A 23,325-nucleotide genomic window follows, 5' to 3' on the forward strand; every position below is an offset into this window, starting at 1 on the left:
TGACCTAGAACTAGTTCTGTATTTCAAAAGGCTGGCGTTTGAACTTAAAAGAATTAGCTGGAAGTATAATTTCTATGGCTGCCTAGGATGGGTTCCTTTCCACCACTTCATTCAATTCCCAGCCACAGTTTTTGTTTGGCTATGTGTGTCATTGGTGAGAAACTGCAAAAACTAAACTCTGGCAACTACCTAGAACATTATGCCTCAGCACAGTGAAGATTTCTGCTTCAACCCTCTTGTTCTCAGTAGCTGTCTAGGGCTCAGCACCTTTTCTTCCCAAATGGGAGAGACTTCAAAGGCACTCAGCTGTCTTCCCTTGTATTCCTGGCATGCAAATGTTGAAAAGAAACAGCTAGAACATGGAGCAGGGTTCCTGGAAGATCTTTCTGTATGAGGATCGTTGTTGGAAGATTTATACCACCACTCTAACTTGGAAAGTTAAACTGCCATCTGGGGAAAGGAACAAAGTCCCTCGAGAGCTGATACTTAGGCATAAAAAAATGCTTGCTCTTTTCTGAACATTATTTATTCTGTACATAAGGTGACTAATTCACCTTTTAAAGATGTAAAAGTCCCAGGAAGGCAGTTTTTAATGACTTACATCCAATATTTATGATACATATGGCTTTTTATCCCAAATGTCAAAAGTGAAAGAAAATATAGCTATTCATGTGGCAGTATAAATAGACAGAATAATAATTTAATATGTAATTAGACTCTTTCTAAACTTAAATTAAACCATTGGAGTTTTACAACTTCATGCCTAGACAATTTCAGTGTTAAAGGGAAAAGACACTATCTCCAAAAGGCTAATATTTTAGAGAAAGTCCTTAAACAAGCAGAAAAGTCCCTGACATTTCTTTGGTATGAAGCAGGTGCGTAGCAATAATCTATACAAAGAGTGTAAGCCCTATGAAATATAAACTTTGAGAGTGAAAAATCAGTAGGGATTTTTTAAAATGATTTTTTAAAAAACGGGTTAGTTTTATAAGCTTTAAATAAATGTAGCAATGCCTGTAAATATGAATATAAAAAACCTACCGCAACATACATCAATGCTTCTGCACTAAAATTTCTTTTGTGTAACTGACATCAGGAGCAAGTGTTCATGTTAAATATACTCTATTTTTCTGATATGTAGAGTAACTGCAGTGAGTTATTTATGTTTTCAGTGTGCCTATGGGTTTAGAATTTTTCTTTCTCCCTTAGCGTCATAAATAACTTTTGGTCCGTCTGCTTTGTTGCTGTTGTGCTTAAGGGTTTTATGGTGGTGAAATAAAAATGACAATCACATGCACACTGTCATACATATGCAAAATATGTGTACAAAAAGGGAGCACTCCATGGGAAAACAGGTAACATTACTGCTGGAAACATTAACTGGGGAGAATGGGTGGTGAATGCAAGTTTCACACACAGTGGGAGCAGGTACACATATCAAAGTCTATCTTCCTGCACATACTTCTGTTTTTCCCGCGAATCCCTGGTCTTGGTGCGGTTCGGTCGGTTTGCTGTTGATGGGATGGAGTGAACTGATGAGCTCTTCTTGCTGGAAGAATAGGAGGAATGGGAGGAATGAGAAAGACTGGCCCGGGACTGGCCAGCATTGTGGTCAAATTGCATCAAACAGAAGATCAAGTCTGTCGGCACAAGCTCAAATTCATATGGTGGGTTTGTGATAACATAACTAGAAAGAAAGAAAGAAAGAGAAAGTAGGTTTAGGTTTGTACTAAAAAAATTACTCTAGGGTTATATCACAAACATACCCATATTTTTGCATTTCTGTTTCCTTCAGTGTGCACCTAGTTTTAGCTCACATAATATCCATTATGATTTAGGACCTTCTGGTAACAGATACCACTTTTTGTATGTTTTCTGTTGCAAGAGACATACAGTCTAAGTAGGATGTTCCTCAAGTGAATCATCTCACAATTTTTCAAAGACACCATACAAATCACCCTCCTCCTGCACTGTATTGCAATGACTCTAGCAAACAGATTGACAAAACCCAGTAACTACCTACCAGCAACACTATTTAGAAGAATGGCAGAAAAGCAGGGAGAAGAGGATTTTAGGTGCAGTTATATTTAAATATATATTTACTATATACTTAGTAAATATTATACTGTCAATAGAGTGAGGTGTATAATTGTTTGTATCGTGATTGTATACAAAATAAGGAAAATATACCAGCAAATTTGCAGTGAGGTTGATTTCATTTATGTACATTCCAGTCCTCAAAGAGCATATTTAAAGAGAAATCTGCAAGAATCCAGCATTGATAAGGACACTTCCCAGGCCTGAATTAAACAGTCTATCAAATGCCACGAATCCTCAACTTTAACTAACCCACTTTCAGCATAGGAATGGAGTATAGAACCTGCTGATAAATTTTCTCATGCATGTGAAAGACACATTCGAGCAAGGCAAGAGGCAGTTTTGTACTCTCAAGAAAAGTAAAAATTGATCACAAAGCTCACAACTTCTTGTCAAACTAATTCACTGCTCATAAGAAATCTGGCTTATCTACTTCAGGGACATCTCCTAATTCAACAAATAATCACAAGTATAGTAAAAAATCTAAACTGAAAATAGGCAGTTTTTTAATCAACTTGCCCAAATCCTTACAGAAGGTGGGCTGCTGGGTTGCTGATTGCCATGTTCATTCAATAATGATGTTTTTTTGTAAAAAAGGAAACAGTAACAGATAATAGCTTTGTGATTGTTGTCTATGAGTCTCTGTGTGTATTTCAAGTAGGCACTTAATTCAGACACATTTCGAGTAAGCTGCTAAATGGCCTTCAGTTTGCAAAGGTTGAAATGTGTCTGCTCTATTTAAAGTACTGAGGTCATCATTAGTGATAGTGAAGAAAAATTGTAGCATACCAAGAGAAGGGTTTCCACCCACGGCATTTGGAACATTTGGAAAAAGAAAGTCTAGCTACTATATTCTATATTATCCAGTAACTTAAAGCTGAAGATATTTTCTTATATGCAAACCACGGATGATCATAAATCAAACAAGACAAAGGTATGTTCTGAAAATTAACTTTACAACTTCTTGATTTAGATTTGCTGAAAATTTGTGCTATGATTTTCAGCTTATGATTTAAACTCAGCTGTAGAGGCATCACGAAGTCCTCAAAGAGTTAGCTTTTGTGGCAAAGTTATGTAAAAAATACAAAAAGTTCTTTTTAAGATTTACTACAGGCTTCGGCATGTTCCTCATTGAGAAGTTCCTCATTGAAGAGCAGTGAAGCAGAGATGCCCTGAAAGACTGGACGTACCGTTTAGTGCATTGGCTGGGAGTAGTTAGATGCGCGTCCCTTAATCGGTAAATTCCAAAGCAAAGCATATTGTATGTTTTCAGTGCTTTACAAAATAGATCTCCATAACAACCTCCATCCTAGGATAAGAAAGGACAGGGTCAAAACCAAAAGAGAACGGTACAGTTTGTTTTTCCTTTATTTTCTCTGTAAACACAGTGTTGGGGAAGAGGATTTTCAGTATGAGCCTGTACAAAAAAAGACAACATATTGAGAGTCTGTTGTTTGTTATGAATTAGAATCTTTTACCCAAGGAGATGATAATCTAAGTGTTTTATTTTAAAAAAGTAATGATGAAAAGTGATCGTTATTTTGGAGAACCTTGGTCTATGAAATTATGGGGTTGGGGGTTTTCTGGTTGGTTGGTGGTTTAGTTTGGTTTGGGTTTTTTTATTTCACTCAGGATAGTGTAGTTAAAATGTCAGAAAATTAGGATCGCAAAAGAATATTAGTTTATCCAGAAACAGCAGAAAACCTTTCATCTTTGTTTTCAAGGCAGTAAGCATATTTAAGCAAGAACTGGAAGCTCCATGGAAAGAATAAAAAAAAACAACAAAGGTAAAGGTATTGCTCATTTTTAAAATGGACTATTGTTAGAATGGTTATATCACCCAAGTCAGCTCATCCAACTCTTTAGCTGACAACTAGGAGGAACCACAGGATTTTCTGTATGAAATATCCAGGCAAGGAGTCTGGGAAGTCATGTAGCTTCCTAAACAGTGTAAGAGTAAACCCGACAAACCTGGCACCCTGTGCTGTGAACTGTCAAATGAATCAAAAGCTCTATTAAATTAAATAATAACAATTTTACAGTAATTAAATAGATTTTAATTCTGTATGAGAGAAAGCAAGTAAGTGTAGACCAGCCTTGGTCCTACTTTTTTTCCTCATACTTACCCCTAGGTCTGCAAACGGCCCATCATACAAAGCCAACTGAGCAACTCGACACCTGTCCCTGTTTGCAAGTGTCTGGGGCGTGCTGTAACCTCCTCTCAATGCATTTTCCTCAGCAATCAGTGCTTCCAGCTCTGGTGTGGCTCCTCCTGTTACCAATGTCCGTATCAGTGTGAGGATATTGTCATTGAAGTATGTCTGCAGAGATAAAAGAGAGCTCTTTAAGCAAACACCATTAAAGTCACAACTGAAGACATCCAAATTACAACTTTTCTGGGTTTCTGCTGTTTAAAGTTCTTGGCTGTCTCTTCAAATAATTTTATATAGAAAGTGAAAAGACAGCAGCCTCCAATTACTCTATTTTCTTCTATCCCATTAGGCTCCTATACCAGATCTTTCCTTTTAAACACCGATTTAGGCTGCTTTTTATTAAAGTACAAAAATGTGAATGATTTATGTTTCCTATAATTGGTGTTAGTAGTGATGCAATGACTGCTTTCCTTCTCATTGTCTTCATGTCTAATAATGGGCTTTAGGACATGTAATTGTAAAATTCAGACCACATTTAAAGCTTACACAGGCTAGATTGCCTTTTTACTCTTGTCACCAATTCGTTGGGGAGCTGCCTTTGTGCTGCAAATGTCATTACTTATTACTGTGGCTGGACTCTAGCAGTCTAACCAATGTATTGTACTAAACATCTTATTACGAGACTTGACAGTGTTCAGACATAAGCATGTATCAATTAAACATCTTGAGTTCATTCCAGATAAATGTATGATGAGTTTGGGATCCTGGTGGTCCTTTTAAAAAACTCTAGGGTATAGGGTAAGTGTGGTTTATTAGGGAAGATTTACTTCATACTGACATTTTTCCAGTGTCTGTAGCATTGCTGATCTGTCAGGCAAACAATGGGTATTTTAAATATTAATTTAATGCCAGATGAATGATTTTCAAGTTCACTTACAAGTATACTGGTATAGTTGGGAGATACTCAGTTTATCTGCAATGTGATGTACTGGACAAAAAATAATGTTGAACAAAAAAAAGGGGCACCATCACTTACAATGTCACTAATACCTGTGTTTTCCAAAGCTTTGCAAGTGTGGGGAATGTACAAGAAGAAAAAGAGCTCGCTGTAGAGAACACAGGATTGACATTACTATATTTGTGGACTCCATTACTAGATTTATGACTTTTGTTGAGCTTGGCACTAGGAACAAATCCACTCAATTGAAAATGAATACTGAATTCTCCAACAGCGTGTGTAGTCCAAAGATAATTTTAAATCACACTTTTAAATTAAATTCATTGCTCTATCCATATAATGTAATTGTATTTAATACATGGGTAAATTGAGGTAGAAGTTGAAATATTTTCTCCTGAGATCAAAAAGCAGAATTGGCTTTCTATCAATATTACTTTAATATTCTTTCTGTTTATAATGACACTTTAGTTTTATTGTTCACTTGAGATGACCAATAAAACACGAGAAAATGAATTCCACATGGCAACATTTTTCACTGTTTTGTGGAAGTTTCCTAACTTCAAGATTCTCTGCTTATTAACATAGGCATAAACACCATTCACCTGTTGACTAAATTAAAATGAGAGGAACATATTGTTATTGTTATACATGCCCTAAAGCAAATACTTGCATCTCATCAACTCCAATTTTTTTAAATTAGCCTGGATAAGGCTATGTATTTTAAATACAAGTTGTACTGTAAAGAGCTGTCTGATATTAGCAGGAGTTCAGGAGGATTCAGTTGTTCTAAAACAATAGCTAATCTCAAAGCAGGTCTTACATATTCAAGAGTAATACTCAAACCTTTCTTAATATATAGAAAAATCAATGTGACCTCTTTCAGGAGAATAAGCCTGGAGTGATTACATGATGTTTAATAGGAATTGCTGTGGTGAGTGGGAGAAGACACTGAGACGTGATTGTTTATTCAATTACTTCTTCCTTGATGTTCCTGAGGTGAGAGAGTTACCCTCTTTGGCAACTCTTCCCACTGTGTTATACTTTTCCAACACTGAAGTACTCAGAATAAAGAAACTGGCATTAAGTTCAGCCTCTTTTCTTAGCTTTTGCCTGTATACTATATACCATGCAGAACTAAAATAATTAACACAATTGCTCCTGCAGTTAGGCAGCAATGTTACTTGACATCAGTTTCACAGATATATAAAGATTTTTCTATATTATTAAGAAAGGTTTCTGATGGAGGGAGACACTGCAACTGCAGAAGGTGGAAAAGCCCATCAGTAAAAATGTGCTTAAACATATTCTATATGACACTTTAAGCACATAACTTGACAAAAACATACCATCTTCTGCAACAGTATCTTTTCGTATGCCTTCCCTACTCTTTTATTCAGTATTTTTGATTCCTTTTTCTGCTCTAAGTAATGACACTTAGTATTATGCAAAAATGCTATTCTCAGTTTTACAACTGTAAATCAGATTGAGAAACATGAAAGAAAAGAAAAGCGTATCTTTACTGGTAGATTTTACAAGTCTGGTTTACAATGAGACCAGCTATAGTAAATGTTTACCTGCTCTAAGACTGTTGAATGCTGGTTCATGCAGGATAGCCTGGTTTTACAGATTGGTGATTTGCAGTTATTAAACAGGCAAAAGACTAAAACTGTACTAATAATTTTATTACTCTTTAGGAGGTATCATTAGGCCATATTTTCACTGGCTTCCAGCACTTTCTTCACTTTGTAATTAAATCATAGCAACTGTAGCCAGAAATCTAGATTTAAACAGATACACTCTGAATTTTGTACTGTGCAAGTGCACAATTGCCCCTTATTGTAAATTCAGTTTTAACTCAGTAGAGCGTGATCTACCAAGAAATTATCCTGTGGCCATATAATTCATTTTGCTACAGATCTCATACTAAACTGAGAAATGAAAGTAGTAGGAAATTAACATATCAAGTCACAACTTCACTAATACAAATAAAATAAAATAAAATAAAATAAAATAAAATAAAATAAAATAAAATAAAATAAAATGAAATAAATAAAATAAAATATGCACACATACACAACTCCTCCCAGACCCAATGCAATGGGCCAAATTTGGACTTCTATCATGTGCCAACCAGGAGTAACTCTGGGAGCCATACTCTATAATGAAACTGAGAAAAGAATCAGGTCTGTTGGTTGATGGAACAGAATGCTGTCACTGGAGAAAGGCCTCCCACTGCTAGACAAATGTTAAGGCAAAGTGAACACACTTATTAGCAAAGGAGGCAACATTTATCTTGGAACAATGGCTTCATTTGGGCTTCACACCATGACTGATGTGGATGTCACCATCTAATCAGATGGATGAGTGTAGCCCGGTTATGGGGTCTGGGGTGTTGTCATCAGTGGGTAAAAAGATTCCAACTTTCAGGCTCTGGCACTGCAACTGATCAGAAAATGTCCAACCATAAGCAATAAAGGATGGGTGAATAGGATGCTGCAAGTTGTCACCTTCTGCTAAATGCGGTTGCTTCCTCTTGTACTAATATATTTAATACTCCCCAGGAAAATCCCGCCTGTCCATGCTTTTGATTGCCACCAAAATCAAACCCCTCCCCTTTACCTCTTGCTAGTTTGGAACAGGGGGACACTGAAGAGCTGAACTAGCTGATATCCATTTCCTTTGGAATAATAATACCCTGAAATTAATTTGAGAGTGATCTTCTACTTGCTCTGTGGGAGGGTACATGGCCTGGATATGCCAGTGCTTATAAGAAACCAATGTACAGAATATCTTTGGAAAGGTGCTGCTGTACTTAAAGTAACAAGACACTTTGCAGTGATGGCAGTGAATCCCTTTTGTTGACTCTAAAACTGCAGCTGAAGAAATACTTGTTTACTACTGCTATTAACTGAATCCCACACTGGACATCCGTATGACATCACTATAATTGACTATAATTCCAGAATCAGAATATGAAACAGGTGTAGTATAAACACAGAAAAAAAAATGTATCATAGACACTGAAACGGGGCAAATAGCAAGAACATTCTGACACAGATATCTGAGGTAGCAGTGCCACCTAGCCTATGCTCCAGAATTGTAAAGCAGCTCTTTCAAATGTGTCAGGGATGCTTTCCCATTTCCTCAATCATTTTTTAAAATATAATTACCAGCGTGCTTATGTTTTGCAGTTATTGCTGTCAAGCCTTTTAAACTAATTGGTCTTTTACAGAAAATTTAACTGAAAATTAGCACATTTTTTAATAACATTCCTTTAATTTTAATAGCACTTTGACATTCATTTATAGTTACTCTAAAATTGTCCTATCTACCATTTTCCTGTGTTTGCTAGTGGTTTGTTGTGGATTTCTTTCAAGAAGACACCTACACCACTGCATGCAGCTTTTTAACATTGCTTTCAAACAAATATTTTAACTTGCTTTTCTTTTTACATTTAAAGAATTCTGTTGAATGAATAACATATACGCAGACCTGAGAAATGACTGAGCTAACATCAGTAATGTATACCAGTAATAAAAAGGTCTTTGAGACAGAATTAACAACAGAAAATAAATAACAGCATTTTGTGTTTTAAATTTCTACTGCTTCTCAAAATATTATTCAAATTTTAAAGAAATTTGGGAGACTTTCAGTTATAAGATGCTACTTGCCACTCCCCTGAAGAGACTTGGACAAAAATTGGTCTTAAGTTTCAAATTGTCTGGATCATAGACTAGAAGTTTCTTTTCTGTATAAATCAGACTGGTTTAACTATTGTCTCCCATTCTCTGCTTTTGCTTATTGAATAAAAGTAGAATTTAGTATTACAGAACAAAAATAAAGACCTAAAGTTGTAGTACAAGGAAATAAATTCTAGGATTAAGAAATGTTAAATGGTATCACCTGGTTCTGAAGATCTTTGCCTCTAATAGCACCACTCTGATCATATATCAAGTTTATAGTCAATGGTATGTATGGAAGGGATGCCAACCCACCAGAACTTCTATGGTTCTCATAGCTTAAGGACCAAGCTTAAAGACCAAAATAAGAAACAGAGAAGCTTTGGCTCTCGGCCAACTGTTCATCAATAAAAATGGTTTCTTTGCATGCACAGAATTTTCCGGAACTATCACAAGAAGATTTGGAAAAGGATAAAGTACTTCTCAAGAATTTCCTTCTCTTAAGAAATCCCTTTTATAGGTGAAAATAGTATTTTTACAAAACTCCCACACTTTCAACATCAACCATGCCTACCGCCTTCACACAGAGTAACTGAAGCCTGCAGAGACCACTGTTACCAACTCATCAGAAAGACAGTACAGTTTGTGAGCTCGTTATTGTCTTCTGAGCAATAATCTTCAAACTACCACACTGAATCATAGGGTTGTGGAACATTTGCCTTTACCGTAGAAAAAAAATGATGTGTGGATAGCCTGTAGAAAGCGTTTTAAAAACTGAACTTCATTAAGCCTTTTATCTTTCAAATAAGAAAATAACAGACAATTTCAAACTTAAAATATCTAATTTCCTATTTCTTATAGGAAACAATGCTAAACAAGCGGCATGTAATGATCTTCAGCATTCAGATTTGAATAAGAGCAACAACACATTTTCTAATCTGTGATTCATGAGTAGGGGTCAGTTCATTACTTATATATAATGAAATTACAGAAGAGAAATAATAATTTAACACTTATTAATACTGTTCAATAACTATTATTCTATAGGCAAATATTTAAGGAAATTATTTTAAATAGATTTTGTAACTCTTTTTCTATTTAGATTGGTTATCAGTAAAAATTTCTTTCCTGCAAGAGTGGTCAGGCATTGGAATAGTTTGCCCAGGGAGGTGATGGAGTCACTGTCCCTGGAGGTGTTCCAAGAAACGTGTGAACATGCCAATTTGCGTCATGGTTTGATGTCCATAAGTGGTCTTGGACTTGATGACCTTAGAGGTCTTTTCCAACTATCAGAAAGAATACTGTTTGCATGGATATTGTTCTACTTTCTGATCTTTCTTATACCTGTTTTACTACAAAGCCCTGCTACTGTGAGAAGAGATTAATTCTTAATTAAGCAATTCATACATTGTACTTTTGTATTGAAGACCATATAAGGAATTTTCATTTCAGAGATTTCAATAGACATAATAAATCTGAATTTTTCTAAAAAATTTAGAAAATAAAAATAACTCCACCCTAAATCATTAAGTGGATTGAATAATGGAGCATATCCTTGTCTCAAAGTGAGCTGGTACAGACCAGCACAGTGTGAATTAGTTGCTTCTTACAGAATATTCCTGTACAATTCCTAGGATAAGAGCCTGACTGCAGATAATCACAATTTAGTTAGACTAAATGTTGTTGGTATCGGCTTGAATTTAGGCAGAATAAAGAGAAGCTCATCCCTAAAACTAAGTATACTCTGGTTAAAAAAGAAGAGAAAATATAGTGTGAGCAGATTAGTTTGTGTGAGAAACACTCTTTTCCTTGGAGAAAAAATGAAAGGAGGATACATTCTTTCCATAATAATAGGGATAGCGAAGGGAAACCATCTCACACATCTTACACTTTTTGAAGCACCAGGAAGAATTGTACTTTTCCAACTCTTTACTAGGCCTTTGAGGAATAAAAGAGAAAATAGCACTGCCACCAATCAGCAAAGTGGTGAAAGAAAAGACAGGATGGTGAAGAATTCTAACTGACTGAATCCTTGGCTTGTCATTTTGATTAGTACTTTTTCTAAGTTAGAATTTTCTACTCTTGTTATCACATCTACATCTGTGGCTTCGGGCTGCACTGTCCATGACATATAATATGACCACTTAGATGTGAAAATGTTTGGAAAAAAGACTGTTGGAGAAAGAAATTGCAGAAATGGAGGGGCATGTTGTCAAAAACTACAAGCTAATAAAAGCTAGCAATAACTAAAACCATTGTGAAGATAATATGATGAGCTCCCAGTGAAATTTTCTGCACAGCCATGTTCCGCACGTTTCTTATAGCGTCACTGTTATTTACATGACATACTTTTGCACAAAACCACCATGGTGTCCGCAACACTTCGCTCTCTTTTTTGTGGCAATGCCAGGGGCAACTGGAAAAATTAACCCTACTTTTTCCAAGATTATGGAAGTACCCTCCTGAATGATTCACTCAGGATCATTGGTTTAAGCAATGATGTGAGGAGACAAACAGCTTCTAGTACAACAGTTTCACACTTTGATGTTAAATTATTTCCCTTAATAATGTGAAAATGTTAAATATTTTATATAGAAAGATTTTGACTACAGATGGTAGAGTTTAGTGTGCTTGCTTATGTTTTCTGAATGTCATATGCAAAATACAGTAAATAATAATGATTAAAAAAATAAAAGTTTTTTGCAAAGTCCTAGGCTGCATTACAATAGAATTTTACCAGTGCAGACTGATATTATGCTTCTGTGGATTGAAAAATGAGGAATATCATAGGGGATAAAAATGTGAAATACAGATACATAAATATGAAATACAAGTAAAATATTAAATAATAAAGATCATAGTGCATTTTTCTTAAGCATATAAAGTTTCATTCTGAGTTTAGGTGAAGGTCAGATTTGGCTCCATTAAAGAAATCCATTTGTTCATTTCAGTTTGTAACAGATCACAGCCAGCACTATCAAAATGTATTCTGTGAGGAGCTCAGAAAGACGATACTCAGATTTCAAGAGGACTATGTCCTTGCTATACCTAGCAGAGCTTAAGAAAGAAGTGCAGCTCATACAGAGCAAGACTGGTCTGCAAACCTAGACAATATGAAGCAAGGAAAGATAAAAAGGAGTTATGACTGAGGCATTTGCTTCAAAACCTTACTATGGCTGTAAACCAAAACCACAAATGTAGACTTAACCAAAAGCCACCATCTGTAGTTTCTGGCCTACACTTATGTTTTGACTCACAAGACAACACACGTGAAAAGGAGATTATGACCTTTCTTCACACAAGTAGAGCTCACAGAGTACGTACAGTGATATTCGCATAGTTCTATCACTGTCCCTCAGCTCTCATACTTTGAGCATTGTTCATGGCTACAGGAAATTAAAAGCTGGAAACACGGTTTATGCTGTCTGACATGAATGGTGAGCATATGGATCAACACAATGATTTTGGGTCTGGGTTTCAGGAGGCAGATACAACATGTTTTGGAAAATATTATCTTTAAAGCCTGACTGCTTTTAAAATTGTGCACTCCTGATAGTACTAGATATCTCAGTTACTAAGATCTCTGTGTAAAACTAAAAAATGACCTAGTTTAGGCTCTGAAATTCTTTTGATGCTAAGAGGTGTCTTCTCCAGACTATCTATGGAAAGGCGTCTATGCTTTCATACTCTTTCATGGTAAGTCTGACGGAAAGGAAAGAAAAAGGTTTCGTTTGCTTACTGCGCTCATGAGAGAGTCCAACACACTGACAGCAAATGCAGTTCCACATGCAAAGGGCTGCGTGAGGTACAATTCTGTATCTGGATCATCATCATCATCTTGGTCCAAGAACTGAACGTTTGAATCATTTACTGAAAATAATAAATAATAATAAAATCATAAGGTGTTTCTGGGTCATCAATACGTGACCTTACACATTACACAGTTAGTTAGAAAGAAAAAGAAACGGCATATGTCTGGAAACACAGACTCGTGTCTTTGACGGCACTGAAAATGAAATCAAGATGGATGCGAAAATGCGCATTTAAAAATCTGTTGATCGTTATATTGTTTGTAAGAGGTGACTCTTGCTCTTGAGAGGTGACTGTCAGTCTGCTGTAAAAGTAGCTTCATGACACCAGCTACCTACACTCAGAACGAGATACATGATGGTCTTCTATAAATTGAGACAATCTTGGCATTGGTCAGGTACAGAGACTAAGGCTGTATGCATGTACAGTGAAATGTTATCACAAGATACCAAGTCAGAATGTTGTTGTAAAATAAAGGCTGTTCATAAAACTCTGATATAGCCCACAGGCATCTGTTAGATGTGCTGCCGTGATCCTTACTGGAGTGGTGTTAATGCACTTACAGCTGAAAAGAGGATAAACTGTCCCTTTAGCATGCATCTATCTGAATGAAGGAGCAATACTCCAGCTATTTTCTTGTAGCACTGCCTTTTGGTCAAATATTTGTCTCCATAACTTCCCTTCCTTAGCCACAAATTCTATATGAGCCAGTGTGAAAAAGAATCCATATCAGGCTATTTTAAAGAAAAAGTCCAAATAAAACAATATTTGTCATTTAGATTTGCTCTGGCATTTCATTGCTACAGTTAAGCTCTCTGCCTCCATCTCATTCCACTAAAAATAGTTGTTTTCTTGAGATCAGTGTATCAAGTGGATCATATTTCATTAAATATTTCATTTCCATATCAGTCATCCTCAGGCATGAAAGCACAGACTGTTTAGCTATGCCATCAATATACCCTTTAACTTACTAAATCACAAATTAATTTCAGTTCCCATGAAAAAGGGAAATTAGAAACTTTTCCAGTATTTGAAACTGCATACATTGATTCTGTCCCGATTCTCATGCAAATTCATCTTGTAAGCCAACCAGTGAGATCTGAAAACATGAGAGCTGCTGTTAACTTGATCAAGTTTTGCCTCTGAACTTCTTTGATCAGAAATTGTTCTGTCTGCTATTCTGACCTTCCTCCCTGTATAGTTTAATTTTCCACCCACTCCTTTTCCAATCTGCTTGCCATGCTTACCTTACAACATGAGTAACTACAGATAAAGCCTCACACTAGCTGTCTCTTAAAAGAGTTAAGAATTGTTATCCTCCATTTGGAGCCCTGTTGAGCCAGTACTCGGCCATGATCGTTCAGTAAGCATCTGAGCTGAAGTAGGATTTAAAATTCCTTCTTTCTTTCTCTCTAAACTAACCACAAAAACATCATACTTCAACATTGTAAAGGGAGAAGTGTTCCGCCCAAGGAGTCAGAAGAATTTCATCCTATAAAACGCCAGTATCCACAATACTCCTTTCTTTGCACAATGGGTATCAATTTATTATCCAGATTATTGAGTGAAGTATTATTTGAAAGCCTGGTATATAATTTCAAAATGTACTTTTTGAAGAGCTTGTGTCTTTGTTTAATTTGCTAGTTGGGAGTAGGCACTATTGACAGCAGCATTCATTTTCCACTTATATCTGTTAGACTAATACCTGAGTGACACTAGAATGCCAGCTGTATGTGGTGTCAGTTTTCAAGGTACTGTTAATCTAATGTAAATTCTGCAAGTGTGGTTTTATCCTCAGTATCTTTATCTTCCTGATGCATGTTAGCACATTGGGATTTCTACAAAAGGTCTCTGGGCTAGGTGAGGTAGGCTTGAACGTGTGGTGTTGTGCCATAGGAAATGCTCCTCAAACACTGCTCACAAAATCTGGTGAGAGCTCTCTTGGTTACTTTTTTTTTACAACTTCAAAAACTGAGCTTCTGAGAAAAGGCCTGCTTTTTACATAACAAAAAAAATAGCTTAAGGGAAAGTATGATGCTGGGGTGGGGGAAGTTCTGCAATCTTTTACTCCTTCTTGGACTTCCTGTGAGAACTGCTAAGGCATGTCCACCAAACTGACAATAGGCTGAAATAACAAAAAAAAAGAAAGAGAGAGAGAAAAGGAGAGAAACATTGGTGTGGGGAAGTGAGGGCCTGGGAGGTGGGGACCCAGGCCAAAGAAAATGAATTGGTGAGAAGGTGCTATGAAAACAGCTGGCAGGTCAGGCGAGTGTGATCAAAGGTTTACTGATGCTGCGTGAATAAAAAAATCATTAAGAAAGCCCAGAACAAGACAGTCAATTCCAACCAGAACCACAAATAAAACACATTCAAAGCAGTGCCATGAGGGTAGCCCCTCTGATACAGCCAGATAAATAAAGGAAAAGCTGATGACAGCAAGAACAACAACAAGAAAATAAGACAGTGATGTGAAGGAAAAAGGCACTTCTTACCCAGTTCAGTTATCATTAGAATGTGGGTTCCACTGTTTTTTTCCTGACTGATTGAAACCAAAGGCAGAAGTTTGCCAGGCTTAGCTAATAAGTAAAGTATTTAGGGGGAAAAGAAAGTACAGAAAGATAATAAAGTAAGGGAAAAAGACAGGTAAGGCTCTAAAAAATAAAACTGAAAAAAAGAAAATAAAAGGACAAAGGACCACAAATCAAGTTTGTGTTTGCCATGAAAAAGCAGAACAGCTTCTGCACTTCACATCACACCACTTGACAACATAAATACCCACAGCTAGAGTGGAAATCAGAGCCTGGTTACCTACCCTCATTGTATTCTCAGGAGTGAAATGTTTCATACTATTATATAGAGTTTGGTTACACATGATTAAACAGTTCTGGACCATGAAGAAATAAACAAATGGCCTCTTACTATTGATTAAATGCACAGGAAATGTCTGCTCATACTTACTGTGGATTTTTTTCCCATTTCTAACCCAAAGTATCCTGCTTATTTGTTATACTACGTAAAAAGTATCTTGTCTGATAGAGTGTTTATTTAAGAAAATGTAGAGAACCCAGTGAAAGAAATCTATTTCAGTTATTCAAATAAAGTGAAACAATTGTTACTAATCTTTCTGCAGAGAGAGTAATTCAAAACAGTTTTCAGAAGAGAAAACATAGCAGTGTAAGATATACCATAACTGATTTTCTTGAGACTCAATAACATGGGAAGTGGGAATGCACATGAAAGGATAAATGTTAGCTTTCCTTACCTAGCTCTGTTATAATAGGGATGTTGGCTCCTGTTGTAATGGAAGGTTGACGTAACAAGCCATGGACCGGACTATTGTCTGGAGATGACCTATCCATCCCTGGGGGTGTAAAGCCTAGAAGAGAGAACAAAACCAAGTTTATACAGGACAAATTATATAGAAAAAAATAATAAATCCCCACCAACAGAGAATTTCCCATCTCTATTATTCTTTCCAGAAATAAACGGTAAAAAAAAAAAAAAAAGTAATTCAAAAATATTTGACTTAATTTTAAACAGTTATTTCCTAGAAGCATACTCCTTCACAAATACATGGATCATTTCTATGGTAGAAGTATTTGGTAGCTAATGGAGAAATTGATATCTATTTTGTTATCCTAGATAGCATCAAAACATATAAAACGGAAAGAGCAATGCTTACTTAAACATAAATAAAGACTTCTGTGTTAAGAGAGATCTAATTTTGTCCAATTCATATTTAAGATAATCCTGAAACAAACACCTTTCATTAAACCTCAATTAACATTTTAAGCAGCATTGTGTGTAAACAGTAGGACAACCAGGAGGAACAAATTGCTTCCACTAGCAGGTTTTAGGTTTGATCAACATGCAGGATTTAGAATTTTCTAACTGTATTTCAGGAGCAATACAACCCACACAGAGTTGTGGGTTTTTTCATTGTTTTCAGATGTACCATTCATAATATGCATTTTGATGAGGATTACAGTTATAGGAATACTGGGATGGAAGGACGTGTTCTAACAGAACACAGAGACAGGATGGAAGGCAAAAGACACAGGTTTTCAAATGGTAAATAAGAGGAATGTTTGAAAAGAAACTAGAAAGAGTTTTATACCTTTGGGGAGGTAAAGGAAACAGGTGGGAGAGGAAACATATCGGCAGGCACTCAAAGGGAAAAAGATCTGGAGAGCAGCAAGGTTTGCCTCTAAAAAGAAATTGTGTTTTCAGCTTGATTCTTTACACACAGCTTGAAATGGATCTCTTGACACTGAGCATTTTTTAGTCTTTGGGGCTTCTTAAAATTTTGGTTAGTTTGTTGTTTTGTTGTTGTTGTTTAAATAAAAAATACCCAGGCAAAGCCTTTTGGAGTTTAAGTACTGAAAAGTAGGCAGTTCTACAGAAGCTGGTGCAACAGCGGGACTGGAAATTCACACTAGGGGAGACTAATGCATTCCACCTCCTTTGTTCATTAAAGCTGCGGAAAGCATAGGAATGTTCATTTAATGTCATTATTGCAGAATTGATGGTGAAGCCAGAATTTGACTTTAGGGTTTTCTGTAGTCCAATGCCAAGGTAGCAATTTGAAGCAAATGTGTGTCTGCTAGGAATAGGATTGAGCCAAGCTAACTTAAAAACACATATTTTTGAGAAAACATTCATTTTTTTGTCACACTATGCCCATTTTTGATGTCAAACCTGACATCCAGGGAAAGACTTTTGATCCTCTGTTACTACTGGCCTGAACTAATTCTGAATTCTCCATATACTGATTCTAAATTAATCACAGCCAAATTAGTTCCTGATGTAACTTCATTATCTTCTTGCAGTGTAGAAACTCTCACTGCATTAAATTCATCGATATATTTATCCACTACTGAATTCAAAAGAAGACATGACATTTTCTACTTTACCTTTCCCATTTCTAATTTACAAACCACAAGATCTCTAAACTAAACTGTAGTTGTTAACACGTGGTATTGGTTTTATATAGTTTGAGGCATTTATGATTTTTCTCAGTGATAAATATCGTCACACTCAAACTGTCCCTAAACAAGAAAAATGAGGACCATCAGGTCTGAACTACTTGATGTAATGGGATTTAAGGTTTTTTATATTTAAAATCTTATTTGATAATCAGTTAATTTCTCCTCATGTTTTGTCTGTATTACATAGCCTATATAGGTAATAAAACTACAATCACTGAGAAAAGAGACTTAGCCCTCCAGAAGGTACTAGCATGAATTTCCTTCTGATTACAGCATGAAAGCTAGCTACAACATGAGGCTTGTAAGAACAGGGTAAGTGAAAAGGAATGAAAAAATCTCTCCAGGAATTCCTTAGAGGAAGTAGATGTGGTATCTTCAGCAGTCTTGCAAGACAAAAACATCACCACAGACAAACTTAAGACAGTAAAGCAATTATACTTAATGTAGCCAGTGCATAGAAAATCTTTAGAAAGCAGTATTCTTAGGAGGAAACCAGAAATGTGGGTGATTTAATACTATTCGTTGTGCTGAAACTAATTCAGCAAGACTGGAATGACAGTGAGTTGCATTCCCAACTGGTATCAGTTTGCAGTCACAGTTTGGCACTGTGACTGACAGTCATATTGGTGCTTTGAATGCTTACTTCTGCATGGCAGAACCTAGGATTTCTCAGACTCACAAACTGAATCTAACATCAGGCACAATCTCATGAGTTAGACATAAGTCTGACACTCTCACACCAGCAGGAAAACTGAAGTGAGACTCCAAAGGGAGGGAATGCTGTCTTAGGACAGGTGAGTATTAGTGTCACTTCTACTTCTGAAGCAGGATCTGATGTATAAGTTTTGCATTGTGTTATGCTATAGGAAAGGCAAGACATGACTTTGGTGGCAGTATATTATAAAAGGCTCACTCCTTGAGCAGCTGAAATATCAGGCCAGTTGGGTCCTCTACAGAATAACAAGTTAAAATGGCAAGAGTCTTTACACTCGCTATCTGAGAGCAGAGAAAACTAATCTTGTTCCCATGCCCCCTGCAGGTTGTATGCTGGGAGCATATGTAGAGGCTCTGCTTTTCTCATTTTCCTGAAGGCCTTTCCCTCTCCATCTCAGGATGCACTCCCTAAGACATCATTTAATGAATCAGGCTCTTCAGATGGTAAGAGCACACTAGCATTTCTCTACTAGCTAAAAGCAAATTGGAGAAAGTTGGCATAACTGTGTCTTAACTGTAAGTCCTTCTTGCCCTCCCTCTACTGCAATGTGCACACACACACACACACTCTCCATCAAAAGCTATTTGTAGCCACCTCTCTCTAACCCTTCAAATATTTGTCTTCCTATGATGGTGTCAGAAGATTGAAGTAAATGTGGCATTTCTGTTAGACACAGACTGTCAGGAGCTCTGTAATTGCACACTGCACACATAGTGCATTCAGTCTGAAACGGAGGAAGCATGTTAAAGGCATTTTGTTTTCTCCTTGAATGAGAAACAGACTCATGCCTTAAATGATTTTGGTCTTGAAAGATGTGAGAAATCTATGCTATTTTAATTTAATTTCCTTGCCCACATTTAATTCAGACAGCTCTACATATTATCTTTTTAAAAATATAAAAATGTTGGACTATTTTCAGGGAAATGAGTACTTAAGGATTTTGTGTGCCTATGTTTGGGTCACAAGGCATCGTACACCTTCAGGACATATTCCTATTCCCAAGCCACAATGTAAATTTTGTACATAGGCTCTCTACTTTTTCCCTCCAGAAGAGAAAAAAAAGAAAAGGGGGGGGGGGGGGGGGGGGGGGGGGAAAGGGGGAAAGTGCAGGAAAAGTAACCTGCTTTATCAGAACTTTCATTTAAAGGTATGAAAAACTACAAGTGACAGCTGTGCAGATTCAGTGAATGTGACATTTCTGAATTTCTTCAACTTGACAAGTAAACACCTTAAATCGGTAATGCTATATGCATAATACATGACCTGTATTTTGACATCCATCATCAAATGCTGACTTGAGAAAATACAGGTTTGTACGTCAAGGAATAGCACCCATAAAGCAGGGAGAAATTCAGGTCACAGGGTATTAGGAAAACTCTATTTCATTACAGAAGCTGAAACAAGCTAAGGCATCAGATTTAAGATCCATTTTCAGCTATGAAAAGATTCAATTCCTCAGCACAGAGCATTCATTTAGAAATGACATGCTTTCCTCACAGCCTCTTTTCATTTTCCTTTTCATATTCCATTTTCTCCTCAGTCCTCAAACTTTGCTCCATTAACGCTCATCAAAATCATAAAACAGGGCTGATAGTTGTGATCTTCTTATAACCACAATGTCTTCTTGTTCAACAAACAACTAAGGGAGTTGTGGCTACAATTGCTACAGTAAAATTCACATGGGCTGAGAAAGCCTGAGCATGATCCCTAAGTGAGTTACAGTGGGGCTTCTAGAAAAGGGAATTCTCTTTGTGAACAAACAGAAGGTAAGGTGCAGCACAATCATATCAATCTGATACTAAATTGCTGCACTGGGTGGTGACTTCCTTTGCACAACCGGTTTTTGTTCTGTTTTGATTTGTTTTCTTTACCTCATCCCATGAGGTTTTTTCTCACTTTTGCCCTTCTGATTCTCTCTACCACCCATAAGCAAAAAAACAGGTAGTCGCTTAGTTGCCACCCAGGGTCAACCCACTATGGCTGTCTATAGTGATAACCACCACAATGTCAAACTGAGGAAGTGACTTGGACTTCCAACAGGAGACAGCAAGCCCCTGTCCCTCTGTGAAACAGCATGCTATCAAACTGCACTGAGTATATCGTGCCTCTGAAAGGAATGTTTTGCTGTCCAACTAAGAGCTAGCAGGGTCAGTTGCCTATCATCCTTCCTTGTTTCTTACAAAACACCACTTACAAAGTTTCTGTATGAGCCACAGTGGCACTGTGATGAAGTTCAAAATTAACGAATGCTGGAATGGCTTAACATGCCACTGAAAGCTCCAGCAATATTTACAGTTCATTACATGTTGTTTGGAGCAACTACTGTGATGACCAAGTGATCTGCTGGTTAATGACCTGCTGCACCACTTACACATACACTAGTCTACAGGGCCAGATGGCATACACCTGACAGTACTGAAAAACTGATGGAAGTGCTCACCAAGCCACTTTCCATCATTTACCAGAAGTCCTGAATAACTGGCAAGGTCCCAGCTGCCTGGAGACTGGCAAATGCAATGCCCATCTACAAGAAGGGCCAGAAAGAGGACTTGGGGAACTGCAAACCCCTCAGTGCCCTGGTCAGGGAGCAGATCATCTTGACTGCCATTACACAGCATGTGCAGAGTAACCAGGTGATCAGGCCCAGTCAGCACGGTTTCATGAAAGGCAAGTGCTGCTTCGCACACCTGATTTCCTTCTATGACAAAGTGATCCGCTTAGTGGATATGAGAAAGGTTTTGGATGTTGTTTACCTGGACTTTAGTAAAGCCTTTGACACTGTCCCACAGCACCCTTCTAGAGAAACTGGGGGTGCTGGGTGACAGCCAGCTGAACATGAGCCAGCAGTGTGCCCAGGTGGCCAACACCATCCTAGCCTGTACCAGGTAGTGCAGGCAGCAGGAGCAGGGAAGTGCTCATGCCCCTGTGCTCAGCACTGGTAGGCTGCACCTTGAATTCTGTGTTCAGTTTTGGGTCCCCACAGTGTGTCCAGAGAAGGGTAACAAAGCTGGTGAAGGGTCTGGAGAACAAGTCTTAAAAGCAGCAGCTGAGAGAGCTGAGATTGTTTAGTCTGGAGAAGAGGAAGCTGAGGGGAGACCTCATTGATGTCCATAAAAGGAGGTTGTAGCAAAGTGAGTGTTGGTCTCTTCTCCCTAGTATCAGTGATACTCTCTAGTGATAAAATGAGAGGAAATACTCTCAAATTGCACCAGGGGAGGTTTAGATTGGACATTAGGAAAAAAATTCTTCACTGAAAGAGTGGTCAGGCATTGGAACAGACTTCTGAGGGAAGTGGTGCAGTCACCATCCCTGGAGGTGTTCAAAAATCATATAGACAGAGCACTTTGAGACATGGTGTGATGGCCATAGTAGTGTTAGATCAGTGACTGGACTTGACAGTCTTAGAGGTCTTTTCCAGCCAAAACAGTTCTATGATTCTCTGATTCTATGAAATGCAGGAAAGTTTGCTCTGCATAGCAGTACATATATCCTTTCACTTTGCTCAGGGGCCAGTAAAATTTTACTGGGATTTTAACATACAAACACATTTGGGACTGAATGATCACTGCTTCTGTTCCACTAACTTAACTGAGAAACAGATGGTCATATTCTCAAACCAGATTTTTGTTTCACAATATCTTCTGTTCTAAAGGATCATAATGGATCCTTTATGATTCTCTTTCCTTTTCCCCTGCTCCTTTCCTCTTTGCCTCCCTTCCCTTTCAAAGACTTATGTTTTACTAAATTGGAACTCTGCGGAGGCAGGATGCAGTTTTCCAGAACGAAAATCCACTTGGCAGAACTAAAGATTGTAACCTTGTCATTAAAGTGCCATGTAAATTGATAGTGTCCTTTAAATTATGCTATTCTAGGGAAAGATGCTATGGATTCATGGGTAACACATGCACTAGAATTCTCCATACAATTTTAGAAGCATATATACTATTAACTAGCTCTGGGTCTCCTAAGAAGCATGAAACAACAATCATATTTTGAGCTTATATGAATAACACACAGGTGGTGAACTGCTAAACACACCCCTGACAAGTCATCATGCAGGAATACAGGGCAAAGATTTTCATTAAGCAGAGCGAGCCAAAAAGAAATAATTCTCGCACAAAAGGACCTCAAAACTATATCCCTTTGCTACTGTTCACTGACAATGTCCATTAATATTCCAGTGAATTCAATCGAGTGATAGACTATACCTGTTATTCTTCAAAGTACATCCACTTGGGTATACCTGGAAAGTTCAGCAGCAGTCATGCAGCTAAAGAGCTGCTGACATTCATGGGAATCTGCTACAGCCATTCAATTTAGAAACAATTCTAACTTCAACATCCCATGTGGTCTGAGACAGAGCTGCAGTTTGGCCTCAGAACCTGGAAATCCTACATTCAGGTTTCAGTTCTGACTTTTACTGTAATTTGTGCCTGAAGATCTAATAATCTTTTGGAGCTGATCTCTAAACTCTGGAAAAGGAGAGGAATGTGGGAGAGCAGATGTGACTGCATAAACTACCAGCTGTCTCAGAGGCTACAGCATCTTCAGAGATGCTCTAGGAGCAAATACAGGCAAACACACATCATATCCTCGGAGAATGGAGAAAGAAGAAAAATACTTTTTTGAATTGTAACAACCCTCCAATGCTTTGGAACTGGAACAGTCCCTGGAGCACTAAATGTTGAGAGATGCTGATAGAGAACAAACTGCCATCTTTCTCCCAAGGAAATACTCTCCCGTAATGTCTCTTTCATTCCCATACTGTTGCATTACAGAAACTCATAGTGGAAATGTCCATATCAAAGCTCTAATGAAAGCACAAGGCAGTGGGATCAATTAGTTTCCTCAACCCAAACCCTGGGTGGGTTAGTGGTACCACACGCTGAAATTGTAAAGGATTTATAGGTCCGCTGGCTCTTGG

The 23,325-nt window shown here is 37.4% G+C and overlaps 1 protein-coding gene across 4 annotated transcripts in view; it reads right to left on the minus strand.

Moving 5' to 3' along the window:
- The window catches only part of KCNMA1 (potassium calcium-activated channel subfamily M alpha 1), a 413,411-nt gene that overhangs the window by 6,406 nt on the left and 383,680 nt on the right, over positions 1 to 23,325 (minus strand). For 3 of the 4 annotated variants that reach the window (XM_054382052.1, XM_054382053.1, XM_054382055.1), the window contains 5 exons: positions 15,961 to 16,074; positions 12,628 to 12,758; positions 4,224 to 4,418; positions 3,288 to 3,406; positions 1,438 to 1,687 (listed from right to left, as the gene is read on the minus strand). In XM_054382052.1, the coding sequence (XP_054238027.1) occupies positions 1,438 to 1,687; positions 3,288 to 3,406; positions 4,224 to 4,418; positions 12,628 to 12,758; positions 15,961 to 16,074 (809 nt within the window). Of the gene's footprint in view, positions 1 to 1,437; positions 1,688 to 3,287; positions 3,407 to 4,223; positions 4,419 to 12,627; positions 12,759 to 15,960; positions 16,075 to 23,325 lie in introns of those variants that run through there. The other variant, XM_054382054.1, reaches the window with a different exon arrangement.

Source organism: Indicator indicator, chromosome 7, assembly GCF_027791375.1.
Source record: "Indicator indicator isolate 239-I01 chromosome 7, UM_Iind_1.1, whole genome shotgun sequence".
Taxonomy (NCBI): domain Eukaryota; kingdom Metazoa; phylum Chordata; class Aves; order Piciformes; family Indicatoridae; genus Indicator; species Indicator indicator.